The sequence below is a fragment of the Schistocerca americana genome, chromosome 4, assembly GCF_021461395.2.
Source record: "Schistocerca americana isolate TAMUIC-IGC-003095 chromosome 4, iqSchAmer2.1, whole genome shotgun sequence".
Classification (NCBI taxonomy): Eukaryota; Metazoa; Arthropoda; class Insecta; order Orthoptera; family Acrididae; genus Schistocerca; species Schistocerca americana.
In genome coordinates, this window is record NC_060122.1 from 583,857,981 (window position 1) to 583,871,337 (window position 13,357).

At 39.6% G+C, this 13,357-nt stretch overlaps 1 protein-coding gene across 3 annotated transcripts in view; it reads right to left on the reverse strand.

Annotated features, from left to right (window-relative positions):
* LOC124612802 (PC-esterase domain-containing protein 1A-like) overlaps positions 1 to 13,357 on the reverse strand; it is a 260,996-nt gene that overhangs the window by 212,725 nt on the left and 34,914 nt on the right. For all 3 annotated transcript variants that reach the window (XM_047141219.1, XM_047141217.1, XM_047141218.1), the window contains one exon: positions 11,159 to 11,271. In XM_047141219.1, coding sequence (XP_046997175.1) covers positions 11,159 to 11,234 — 76 coding nt within the window. In that variant the 5' untranslated portion in view covers positions 11,235 to 11,271. The remainder of the gene's footprint in view (positions 1 to 11,158; positions 11,272 to 13,357) is intronic.

Genomic DNA, 13,357 nt, shown 5'->3' on the forward strand with positions numbered 1-13,357 from the left:
TAGTTCTACATTTCCTGAAAAGGAGAGCTTCCACTTTTAGGTTGAACGCATTTTATAAACAACTGAAACTTTTGACATACATAGAACCTGTTTTATTATCACATAACAGGCTCATAAAAAAATCAAAACTTACTGTAGCCTTACTTAACATAATCTTAGTTTTTGAAAGATGAGTAAGTGATTCCTTTTTCAAGCGTTTTAAATGGTCCCAAAATGTATTTGAAAGGTCCAAAGACATAAAGGTTTCAATTTATACAACTTCTGTGGACTCTATTTTGTACTGAAATTAGACACTCAATGAACTAAAAATGTGTTCCACTGCTTCAGTATCTTCCTTTGACATAGAGTGATGCCTTCCTGTTAAATCAATAGGAACTGGAGCACTTACAACCTTCAAAACATTGTGAACAGGAAGTGAGCACTGATGGCGTTGTTGCTGTCCTTCAGCTGGAAACCTATATCCAGCGGCTGGTCCACGTGGCAGCATTAAGTTCACTACAATTTCGTTTAACTCATAACTGGTGTCTATAATCTCTGCAATCCACCAGTCACCGTCATACACACATGCAACAAACATCCCCCTGCTCAGGGTGCGAATCTGAATATAATCCTGCTGTTTCTTAGGTGTCGGCCGAACGAACGAAATTTCTTCTTTCTTGCCCTTTAAAGTCATGCAATATGAGTTCACCCATCAATTTGAGTCCAGAAATGTGTCTTCTGAATTTCTTTCACAGTAGTAGTTTATTTGGACCATTTTTCATTTTTTCTGGTCACGGAATTCTTCGATTTCATCTTTGGACAAAAGAGTGAGGGCTGTGGAGGTTTAAGATTTCATGACTCTCATAAAATCCTCAGCATTCTGAATTGCAGCTGTATTTGGTCTGGAAAGATTGTTTTGTGGCATGGTGCTTCAGCAGGCCTCCTAGACCATCACAAGGCCCCTTCCCGTGACCAGTAGCAGTGCATACCCAGTCAATTGGCACAAGCAAATTGCTCAATGCAAAGAGCTGGTAACGATTTTTAAAATGACTAGGAGCACAATCAGAAATAATGATGATCTTCTCTGCCCGTTTGCAGTTGAAGAATTCTGCGCATTGCTAGCAAAGTTTGTGCTGAGTGAAGTTCTGCATCATCACTTATAACTGCTACACTTGTGGCCTTGTTTCGAAAATATCTCACTCCTGTAAAAATTGAAACCTAGTCATCATTCCAATGATACCCTTGTACTTCTTGTGGGAGAATTACCGATCAGTTCTCAGCAAAATCACAGTGATGTACTAAACGTAATTCTTCAGCCTGTACACATTCTTTCACTTCAGCAATGTGGTGGTGTTGCAATTTCTTCAGATGCTAATGTGTTACTGCTTTCACTGACCATTTACCAAGTTCATCAATGAAACTGTCAAAGGCAACAGTTTTCTTAATTAGTTTCTTTTTCTCCCATGTCGCATATGTAATTTCTGCAGAGTTATCTGCTACGTCTTCTAGGCCAAGTGTCTGTAAAGACAGTCCTCCCTTTCCAGGGCAGTCTTGAAACAAACAAGTCTCTCGCTTTATGTCACAGACTACAAAAGACTTCATACGCCCAACCAAGGTATCATATGTCACGTGCTCCAGTAAGTTCTTCAAAGTTACCACAATATGTGAAGTTGTATAATTGCTCTTATAAATTGCAAAAGTTTCTTTAATACTGCGAGTCACATATCTCTTCACTTTCACAACTTTTTGACCTTCAACTGTTACAGTTATAGTGTCTTTTATGTTGGCACTCTGGCGAGAAAACAGTCCCATTTATCTTCCAGATAAAATAACTGCACTATCTGAACTTGAGCTGCTTCTACAGGATGACCATAACAGGGATCTGGTCTTCCAAAGACTCCTTTTAAGACCTCACAATTCTTGATTTGTCTACCATGTACTTTGAACTGATGGAACGTGGTTCAAAATTGTTTTCTTTGAAAATGTCTCTGAAATAGTAGTTAAACCTTGCACCTTTTCGCTGTAGAATGCACAATATTCAACAGCTCAATTGATATTTGTGAAAAATTCCTGGCAAGAGGTGCAAGCGTGCTTTGGTTCATTTTCTTCTGAATGATGGACTTTTTACTTTGAAGAATGTGGTCAGTTCTGTTATAGTGTATTCATCCACTGCTTTAGTAATTTCTCTGCACTTTCTTGATGCATAGAGCTTATGACTCGACTTCCCTGACCACGGTTTCTTAACAGAACAAACACCTACCTCTGTAGTTGACTAACTCAGGGTATTTAATTCTTCCTCTTTTGATGCAGAATCTGCATCATCTATGCCATGGGAGGCTTCACCTTGTTCAGATACTATCATTGTTGTTGTTCTGTCAAAACATTTAGAACACAAAAAGTTGTCACTGGAAACACCTTCACTTCCAGACAGAGTCTTCAAATGATAACACTTACTTCCAACCTGAACAAAGCCTGTTTTTTTTGTTTTTCTTATATATCACTCTTTCATGGATATGCAAATAGTCAGCACACTTCACTCTCCTGGGGCCCCAGTCGGAAGACTTTTCCAGCAATGCTTTTCACAACACACACTGCAACTGTGACAACTGGCAAATTCCTCACAAAAACACAGAACTCACTGGATGGTCTCAGATTTCTTAGAAGACTCTTCAGTAAACAAATTAACACTGAACAACTACACCCAACAAAGTGTAAGAAATATCTGCAACAAAGAGTGATGAGAAATAACTGCAACAAAGAGAGTGATGAGAAATAACTGCAACAAAGACATTAGAAATAAACACTGTAACAAAGAAATTAATAAGAAACAAGTTCAGTGAAGACATACTTTACGCTTGAAAGCTAAAATATTAATTTTTTAAAATAGAACCTGTCCAATTTAAAAGTGGAAGCCCTTCATTACAGGGAACATAGTACTAAATGGTACTAATCAACAGAAAAAAACCTAAATTTTCTGGAATGTAACAATATTATGAGAAAGGATCAATGACTGCTTCACAGCCTGTGCCATATGGATCCTTCCCACCAATACCAGCTTTTCTGAATTGCGTAGGTGGGAACTTTCCCTGCAATACATCCTACATTCCCGTAACCCTCCTGGCCTCAACCTTCGTTAGTCACTGTCCTCACACATCCAGCCCCCTCCCTGTTCCCATTCGAGCACTCCACAGCTGTCATTTCACCGCCACACCCAGTCTTTAAATTTCTTTTTATCTATCTCCTTTCCGTTACTTCTCTCTCCCCCCCCCCCCCCTCCCCCACCTTCCCTCCATCTAAACTGCAGCACTTCAGTGTCTGCCATCCCCACCATACTATCCCTCCCCTTCCCTGTCCCAGCCTCCTCCTTACCCCCACTCAGTTGCCACTCCCATCACGCACCAGTGTAGCTGCTCGCAGTGTGGTTTCAGTTGCCTGAGACTGCAGACATGTGTGCGAGTTGCACTTGTGTGTGTGTGTGTGTGTGTGTGTGTGTGTGTGTGTGTGTGTGTGTGTGTCCTGTTGACAAAGGCCTTAATGGCTGAAAGCTGTAATTGTGTGAATCTGTTTTGTTGTGCCTATCGCGACTCATTATCTCGGCTATATGGTGAGTAGCAGCTTTCCTCCTCATAATATTGTTAAATTCTACCCTGGATTTTCCATTGTTTGATATATTTGTGTAAATACCATAGAAATTTCATGAATGCTATCAGCATCCTTCATAAGAAGCTTACAGCAACACATTTATATTAACCATCATACGCCAGCCACCAACTGAGCTTTGTTCGGAATGAACATAACACATGTCAAAATGGTGAAGTTTTCAACACAGCCCATAAAACTGACAAGCTGGAAATTGTGAATTTATTATGGTGTACTTGAAAGATGGAAGAAAATGGCTTTACAGTTATTAACATTTAAAAAGTGTAGCAGCATCCGCCGAGCCGAGAGGACACGCAGCAGTGTCAGCAGCAGCTGCAGCAGCAACAGTTGTCTGATAAATAGTAAATGAATTTAGTCTTTGTTTCTTTTTTTCCCACTTGCTTCTGCAAAGAAGTGAACTATACGTGTATTTTATAGTGTAGACTAGTGGTTAGAAAATTAATCGTAGTTTTGTTTTTGTGTATGTCTCTTGAATATCTTCTTGTAGGGCGGCTTCCTAGTGTTAATTTTCCCATCACCAGGAGCTCCATCACACCACTAAGTTTTACTTTTGTGCCAGTAGACATCATACAGTTTAGATCAGTGCATTCTAGTTTGAAAATTTATCTCGTGCAGTAACTTTTTGGTAAACAGGGTTTTTAATAACAGATATCTGCAAATACATCAACTTCAAAAGAGAAATTTGTTCTGTTTAATAGCTTGCAGTCTCAGCGTTCAATGAAAAACCTATGCTTCAATTTTCAATGTTTATTCTCCTTTGGTATATTTTGTATACATTTCTAACTCAGTAGCACCATTTGAGACCTTATATCTATTTTATATACAGTACAATATGGCTAGGGACTGTGCTTGTTGTGAGCAGACATAAGGAGAGTTGGTTGCTGCCCATAAACAGCTGGAAGCTGCGTTGGCTACCATAGACAAGCTTCTACCTAATGCTCAAAGTTGCAGTGACATCAGGGCACCAGTGACAAGACCTGCAACACCTTTGGTGCCACTGGAATCCTCTGGTGAGACGGACATCGCTGCAGCTTCTGATATGCAACATCTGACTGGTCCGTCGTCATCCCAGAATGGGTGGCAGACAGCGGTGGGTTCCCAAGTCACTGGGCGGAAGGCAAAAGAGGGCGCAGGCTGTTGCTACCAAGTGGTGTTGATAACTCTTGAGCCAGCACAGCATGCCTCTCCTATTGGGCGAGCCATCAATTTTCCTGCCCAGTCCAGACAAGCACAGAGGGTGGTTATGATTGTCATTGGGAGCTCCAGTGTTAGGTGAGTGATGGAGTCCCTCAGGGAGATAGCAGGTAAGGCAGGAAAGAATTCCAGTGTGCATTTGGTATGTTTGCCGGCAGCTCTCATCTGCGATGTGGAGGAGGTCCTGCCAGCAGCTATAAAGTGCACTGGGTGCAACCAGCTGCATGTAGTGGCACATGTCGGCACGAATGACACATGCCAGTTTGGCTCTGAGGCCATCCTCGGCTCCTTTCAGCGGCTGGCTGATTTAGTGAAGGCAACTAGCAACGCATACGGGGTGTAGCCTAAGCTGTCTATTTGCAGCATCGTACCCAGGGTTGATCGTGGTCCTCTGGTTTGAAGTAGAGTAGTTGAGTGGAAGGTCTAAACCAGAGGCTCAGACGACTCTGCAACAGTATCGGATGCAAATTTCTCAACTTCCACTATTGGGCGCAGAACTGTAGGGTTCCCCTTAATAAGTCCGGCATGCACTACAAACAGGAAGTGGCTACTAAGGAGTGGAGTACATGTGGCGTGCACATGGGGCTTTTTTCAGGTAAGAGAACCCTTCCCTTGGGATCAAAGACAATTTGCCTGTTAAATCAGCCACAGTGACCTTACTGCAGGAGCACCCACAGAAAGGTCCCAGAATTAGTAGCGCTTTCTGAAGGTTGTAATGCACAGATAGTATTTGGAACAGAAAGCTGGTTGAAACCAGATGGCAATGATAACAAAATCCTAAGCTCAGATTGGAATGTTTATCACAAGGATAGATTAGTCACCAATGGTGGCAGCGTGTTTATAGCAGTAAAAAATATGATAAAATCTGGTGAGGTTATCACAGATTCCGAATGTGAATTAATCTGGGTGAAACTAAGAATCAAATAACGATCAAAAATGGTGATTGGATGCTTTTATAGACCACCTGAGTCAGGATCTGTAGCTGTAGAGTGCTTCAGACAGAACTTGCAGAATATTATCAGTAATTTTCCTGATCATGTAGTTGTAATAGGACATGTGGGAGTGTTATGCTGTCAAAACTGGTGCCAGAGACAGGGATTTGTGTGGCATTGTTCGGATGTCTTGTCTCAAAATTACCTTGTGTAGACAGATAGAGAACCAACTTGTGAGGGTAATGTCTAAGACCTCCTGGCAACAAACAGATCTGAACTTGTCTCGGCAGTCAGCATCAAATATTTGGTGATGAGCACGAAGATGTGGAGAACAAATGGAAAAAATTCAAAGACTTCATTCAATATGCCCTACACAAGTATGTTCTGAGTAAGGTTTTAAAGGATGGGAAAGATCCACCATGGTTTAATAGCCGTGTTAGAAAAGTGCTACGTAAACAAAGAACATTTCATCTCAGATTCAATGGAAGTGAAAACCTATCTGACAAACAAAAGCTGAACAAATCAAAAATGAGCAAGAGGAGAGCAATGAGAGAAGCATTCAACGATTTTGAAAGTAAGACATTGTCAATCGACCTAAGTAAAATCCTTAAGAGACTTTTGTCCTACGTAAAATCAATAAGTAGGTCAAAATCATACATTCATTCTCTCAGTGACAACACCGGCACCGAAACTGAAGTTAACAGAGAGAAGGCCGAAATACTGAATTCGATCTTCCAAAGTTGTAGCACCGTGGAATATCATAACACTGTCCCTCCTTTCAATTGTTGTATGAACATTGAAATATATTGAGATAGTCGATCGCGGACTTGAAAAGCACTTACAGTCACTTAGTAGTGGAAAGGTGTCATGACCAGATGAGATGCGTATAAGATTCTGTAAAGATTATGCAAAAGAACTTGCTATCCCTCTAGCAGCAATTTATTGTAGATTGCCTGAGCAACAAAATGTACCAAAAACTGGAAAAAAGTGCAGGTCATTCCCATTTTTAAGAAATGGCCGTAAGACAGATCCACACAATTATAGACCTATATTGTTGACGTCAATCTGATGCAGAATTATGGAACATGTTTTGTGCTCAAGAATTTGACATTTTTGGAAAATAAACATCTCCTATATAAAAATCAACATGGATTTCCCAAACAGCGATCCTGCGAAACTCAGCTCTCTCTGTTCCTCCATGAGATCCACAGCATAGTGGACAATGGTGCTCAGGTTGATGACGTGTTCCTTGATTTCAGTAAGGCATATGAGACCATTCCGCATTAATGAAAAAAATATAAGCTTATAGAGTATCGGAGCAGACTTGTGATTGGATTCAAGACTTTCTTGTAGACAGAACTCAACATGACGTTCTTAATGGAACAAAATCGACAGATGTAAAGGTAATATCCGGAGTACCACAGGGAACTGTAATAGGAGCGTTGCTGTTTACAATACATATAAATGATCTAGTAGAAAGTGTCGGACGCTCTTTAAGGTTATTTGCAGCTGATGCAATTGTCTATCCCAAAGCAGCAATGCCAGAAGATAGTAAAAATTTGCAGAACGACCTGCAGAGAATTGATGAATGGTGCAGGCTGACCCTGAACATAAATAAATTTAACATATTGCGCTTACGTAGGAAAAGAAATCCTCTACTGCACAGCTACACTATTGATGACCAACAGCTGGAGACAGCTGTAAAATATCAAGGCGTAACCATCCAGGGCGATCTTAAGTGGAATGACCACATAAAACAGATAGTGGGAAAAGCAGACACAAGACAGATTCTTCAGAAGAATCTTACGGAAATGTAACTCATTCGCGAAAGAAGTGGGTTATTAGATACTTGTTCACCCAATTCTTGAATATTGTTCATCTATCTGCGATCCCTATCAGGTAGGACTGATAGAGGAGATACAGAAGATCCAAAGAAGAGCAGCGCGTTTTGTCACGCGATCATTTAGCTGGCGAGAGAGCATTACGAAGATCCTGAACGAACTCTACTGCCAGATGCTACAAGAGAGGAGTTGTGCATCACGGAGATTTGCTATTGAAATTTTGGGACAGTACTTGTCGGGAGGAGTCAGATAACACATTACTTCCCCCTCCCCGCACTCCCATACATCTCGCGTATTCACCAACAGGAGAAAATTCAAGAAATTAGCACTAATACAGAGGCTTACCGGCAATTCATTCTACCCACGCACTATTCACGAGTGGGACAAGGTTGGAGGAATAAGATAGTGGTACCGAAAATAACCTCTGCCACTCACCATTAGATGGCTTGCAGAGAATGATGTAGATGAAGAAGGCTCTACAGCAAATACAGTGAAATGCGTGATTTCCATAAGAGAGCTCAGTCCGCATCTTATTATCAGCAAAAGGAAATGGTTCTGAGCCGAGATTCTAAGACGTTTGCATTGCTGTGTATTGATTTTGATGAAAATTATGCTTGTGTTTATCAAGTTGTTGTTGTGGTCTTCAGTCCAGAGAATGGTCTGATGCAGCTCTCCATGCTACTCTATCCTGTGCAAGCTGCTTCATCTCCTGGTACTCACTGCAACCTACATTCTTCTGAATCTGCTTAGTGTATTCATCTCTTAGTCTCCCTCTACGATTTTTACCCTCCACACTGCCCTCCAATACTAAATTGGTGATCCCTTGATGCCTCAGAATATGCGCCTACCAACCAATCTCTTCTAGTCAAGTTGTGCCAGAAATTTCTATTCTCCCAAATTCTATTCAATACCTACTCATTAGTTATGTGATCTAACCATCTAATCGTCAGCATTCTTCTGTAGCACCACATTTCGAAAGCTTCTATTCTCTCCTCGTCTATACTAATTATCGTCCACGTTTCACTTTCATACATGGCTACACTCCATACAAATACTTTCAGAAACGACTTTCTGACACATCTACACTCAATGTTAACAAATTTCACTTCTTCAGAAATGCTTTTCTTGCCATTGCTAGTCTACATTTTATATCGTTTTGCTTTTGCTGATGTTCATCTTATATCCTCCTTTCAAGACACTGTCCATTCCATTCAACTGCTCTTCCAGGTCCTTTGCTGTCTCTGACAGAATTACAATGTCATCGGCGAACCTCAAAGTTTTTATTTCTTATCCATGGATTTTAATTCCTACTACGATCTTTTTTTTTCCCCCCCTCTCCTTTACTGCTTGCTCAATATACAGATTGAATAACTTCGGGGATAAGCTACTACCCTGTCTCACTCCCTTCCCAACCACTGCTTCCCTTTCATGCCCCTCGATTCTTATAACTGCCATCTGGTTTCTGTACAAATTTTAAAGAGCCTTTCGCTCCCTGTATTTTACCCCTGCCACCTTCAGAATTTGAAGGAGAGTATTCCAGTCAACACTGTCAAAAGCTTTCTCTAAGTCTACAAATGCTACAAATGTAGGTTTGCCTTTCCTTAATCTATTTTCTAAGACAAGTCATAGGGTCAGTATTGCCTCACGTGTTCCATCATTTCTACGGAATCCAAACTGATCTTCCCCAAGGTCAGCTTTTACCAGTTTTTCCATTCATCTGTAAAGAATTCGCATTAGTATTTTGCAGCCGTGACTTATTAAACTGATAGTTCAGTAATTTTCACGCCTGTGAACACATGCTTTCTTTGGGATTGGAATTATTATATTCTTCTTGAAGTCTGAGGGTTGTTTACCAGGACAAAATGTGAAGTGCATATTGAGCAGAAGCACAAGTTAGAATTTTCACTGTGTCACAGTCGCATTCAGCTTCTCATCAGCCAATTGTTGTTGTTTCAGACGGGTTAACCCATTCAAAGGATACAATGATTGCGTACATTAGCAACGTACTGTCAACTGTACCTGAAAATGTGAGGGTAGTTTCAATGTGGTCGGATGGACCTGCCTTACAATTTAAAAACAAATATATTCCTGCTGCTGTCACTCAACTTCAATCATTCTACAATGTGGAATGATTGAAGTTGAACTTTTTTACTGCATCCCACAGTAAAGAGCCGTAGATGGAACTGCTGCAGTTGCGAAACACCAAGTGTGGAATGCAATAAAAAAGAAAAAATTCTTAGTCAGTAATGCACCAACTTTTGCTCAGGCAGCTGCAAGTACAACTAAGCAGGTTTTTCATGTGTCTACTGACGAAATTCAAAGAATCAATGTGAAACTTAATCTGACTCAAATATTTTCTTCAGCATTATCAGTATCAAACATGAAAAGCATTCACTACTTTCACTACAAGAAAGTGGTACTACAAACTTATCTGCAGTCTCCAAAGAATTTCCCTGCTGCAGATCATCATACTGAAGAAATTATAGAAAGTGTGAAAATTAGAGACTGGTGCAAAGTAGAAAATGGTGGTAAATTCTGTGCTGGAGAACTGCGTGCAATTTTTGGAAATTCTTACCTAATCAGTGCATTGGAGGGTACTGGTCACTATTGGAAATGACCTGTAAAATGTGATGAGATTCTTTACACACAGGACAATATTATAGTGAAAATTAATTCACCTGATGTCAATGGAGGAGGATATTTTTAGTTCTCTGACTTTTTATTGAATTTACACGGTTTTTTTCCCCCAAAGGTCGTGCTCTTGTAATTTTTCATGGTGTTTAAGAAGTGGAATGTTAATCTTCAGTTATTTGGTAAATAATGTCATATTTTGGTTTCTCTGCCCACAGGAAAAAGTTTTTCCAACAGTAAGTACCAAGTAACATGAGTCACATAACATTGAATCATACACTTTCCTCAATATATTACAATATTTTACAAGGTATAAATATTCTTAGAAGTCTGTAACTGCATCATTTGAGTGCCAATCTAACATGCATTTTCTGTGATAAAATCAGATCCAGACTCCTAACAGTTCGAGGACACTTTTGACCAAAAACATACATTAACAATAGGATGTCCCAAATTTGTAAAAAGTCACAATATGAATTACATTCTTGTTCTGTAATATTAATACTCTTCCCTGCTTTAATATTAATTTCAGATCTTTGCCTGACTAACACAACATATAATTATTTACAAAAGAAAATATAGATTTATAGACTGATAAAAAGTCAAAATAATGAAATACTGATTTCAAAATGTAACTTTGAGTCGCCATGGAATCACCAACAGAGGAATTCCAATTCTGGAAACTTCAGAAAAAAAAGGGAGAAATGAGTGAAATACCAAATTCCTCCAACGATGACCAGCACTTCACAAATAAATTATTATACAGTTAGATCATAATACGAACAAAGCACCAATTTCTACTGCTATTTCAACAATTAATCACAAAAGGAGTAAATGAATGAGAGAAAGAGAGTCACAGGGTTGGAACAGAATGTTTATTACAGTATTGTGAAATCATTCATATTAAACAGTAACACTCACTTGAACTGCCAATCAGCATGACATGCTTGTTTTGTAGCAGCTTCTGCATATCATTTTTGGTAAAAATATCACACATTCTGCCAGCAAAAATATGTTTCGGAGAATATATGCACCTGGTGGAAAAATCACCTTATTAATATCATACAGATGTTCTTATTGCCTAAGCCTGTCAGTAAAATTGAGCAGATAATTAACAATGTGAAAATTAAAGGCATTCACAATAGTTTTTAATAAATTAAACCACATAAATGCAGTCCAACATGCCACATAGCTTTCATGAAGTGACTACCTTATTCAATCAACAGGTGCCTGAAAAGGAAATTAAAAACCATTTCTAATGTACTCAATCAATCCATGTATCAGCAGTAAAATGTTTCGATCACACTGGCAACATAACAGCCAACTACAGCTTAACAAAAATGATACAATTTATCACATGAGGGTGGCAGTAGTTTTGACATAGATGCCAGTAAGTCATCAAATCACGCCTTCAAGAAGTGAGCAGGAGAAGGCATTTTGCTCGCTTCCCAGTAAAAAATATGGTAACATCCTGATCATTTATAGTCGACTGAGCATAAGATGTTCCCTCACAACTGCAGTGGACTGGTTGTGGCAGCTTTGCTGGTCTACCTCAACCAATCGTGTACTGCAATTTTTTTTTAAACATCTCTATGATGACACTTCAGTATTGTCACAGCTCCATAGGCTGCTACCATTTTTGCCTGCAACTGTTATCATTTCACAGATGAAAGCTAACAGTAGCACTGTGAGCTGACCAGGATATTTAACACCATCTCAACTACAGTACACGATTGTATTGAGCTACTTTTTTCATACAATTCAATACCTATCTTTGAAATTAATTTTATTATCTACTTGCTGCATCCAGCCACACACTGCTGTGGCTGTCTGGATGGAAAAGAGGGAAAAGAAAAAAAGAAAAAGTTTCTAATGCATTTAATTTCGCAATGTTAGCCTGTACACTGGCACCGTAGCAGCAGATATTGGAATGGCTGAAACTGGGTGGTGCTTTGCAGTTGCTAGATACGTGTGGGTATTGAATGTAAACCCTAGCTCCTTCCCTCCCTTCACTCTGTCCACCTCCTCCCTGCCCCCCCCCCCCCTCCCCACTCCATTCATCACCTCTTCCCTCTATATCCATTTCCTCCCCCACCCCTTTTTCTGTCCTCTTTCCCCTCTCTCTGAACTTGAGTATTTTTTATTGTTATCACAGATGAAACCTCAATTGGAAACTGAAGTTGCTTAAAAGAATGGTAAATCGGTTGGGATCACTGGTATACAGGGCATGACAGACACCTCTCCAGCTCCTGGATCTGTGAGGACAGTAGCTTCAACGACAGTATTTCGCATAGTTTTAATCTGCGAATGAGCAGTATTACAATGTTTCAGATGATCCAGACTGTGCAGTAGTATACTAATCTTAAGCCAATAGTCCATCAATGCATTGCCATTTGAAAGAACATACGTGTGTCGGAAAGTTTATTAGTGTAGTCAGTCATGAACTTCTTCGGACCTTTGGTAACAATTCGCCTTCATTCAGAAATAATTGTTAAAGAAAGAAAAAAAAATGCAACATGCTGTGCCATTTACGAATTACTTAACATTGGAGTTAGCTAATCAGGTCACCACATGTGGAAGGCCAGAGGCTGTATCGCCAAATTCATTCTGTCTCCTCAAACCGAACAAATTTTGCTTTTGCTCATCTAGCTCAAATTTTTCGCTTCTTCAAGGCATATTTTAAATGGTAACGAGCATTTCAAAAGTGGTGCTTCTTGGACCCACAGATGTCGGAGCCTTACCACATTTTAGCACGTGCAAGTGCTTGAATTTGCACACCCAATGACTGGATTGCCAATGCTAAATAATTCTGAAAGGGCACAACCTACTGAACTTGTTTCTTAACAATTATTTCACAGTTCAATCTCCCCTACACACCCTTACATATATATTTTTCAAACATGGCGCTCTAATAGGTACATAAAAAAAGACAAACATCTTTGAATACAATGTTGTATCACAATTTCAAGGCAATCTGTGAAGAGCTTTCCGAGATTTTGAGTAAAAAAGAAATATACATTTTTATTTATATACATTAAATTTCTTACATTGCTGGATAACTGGTTAATGCTTTTTACAGTTGAATACCTTATTTCTTTCTGTGCCACACTAATGCAGAGT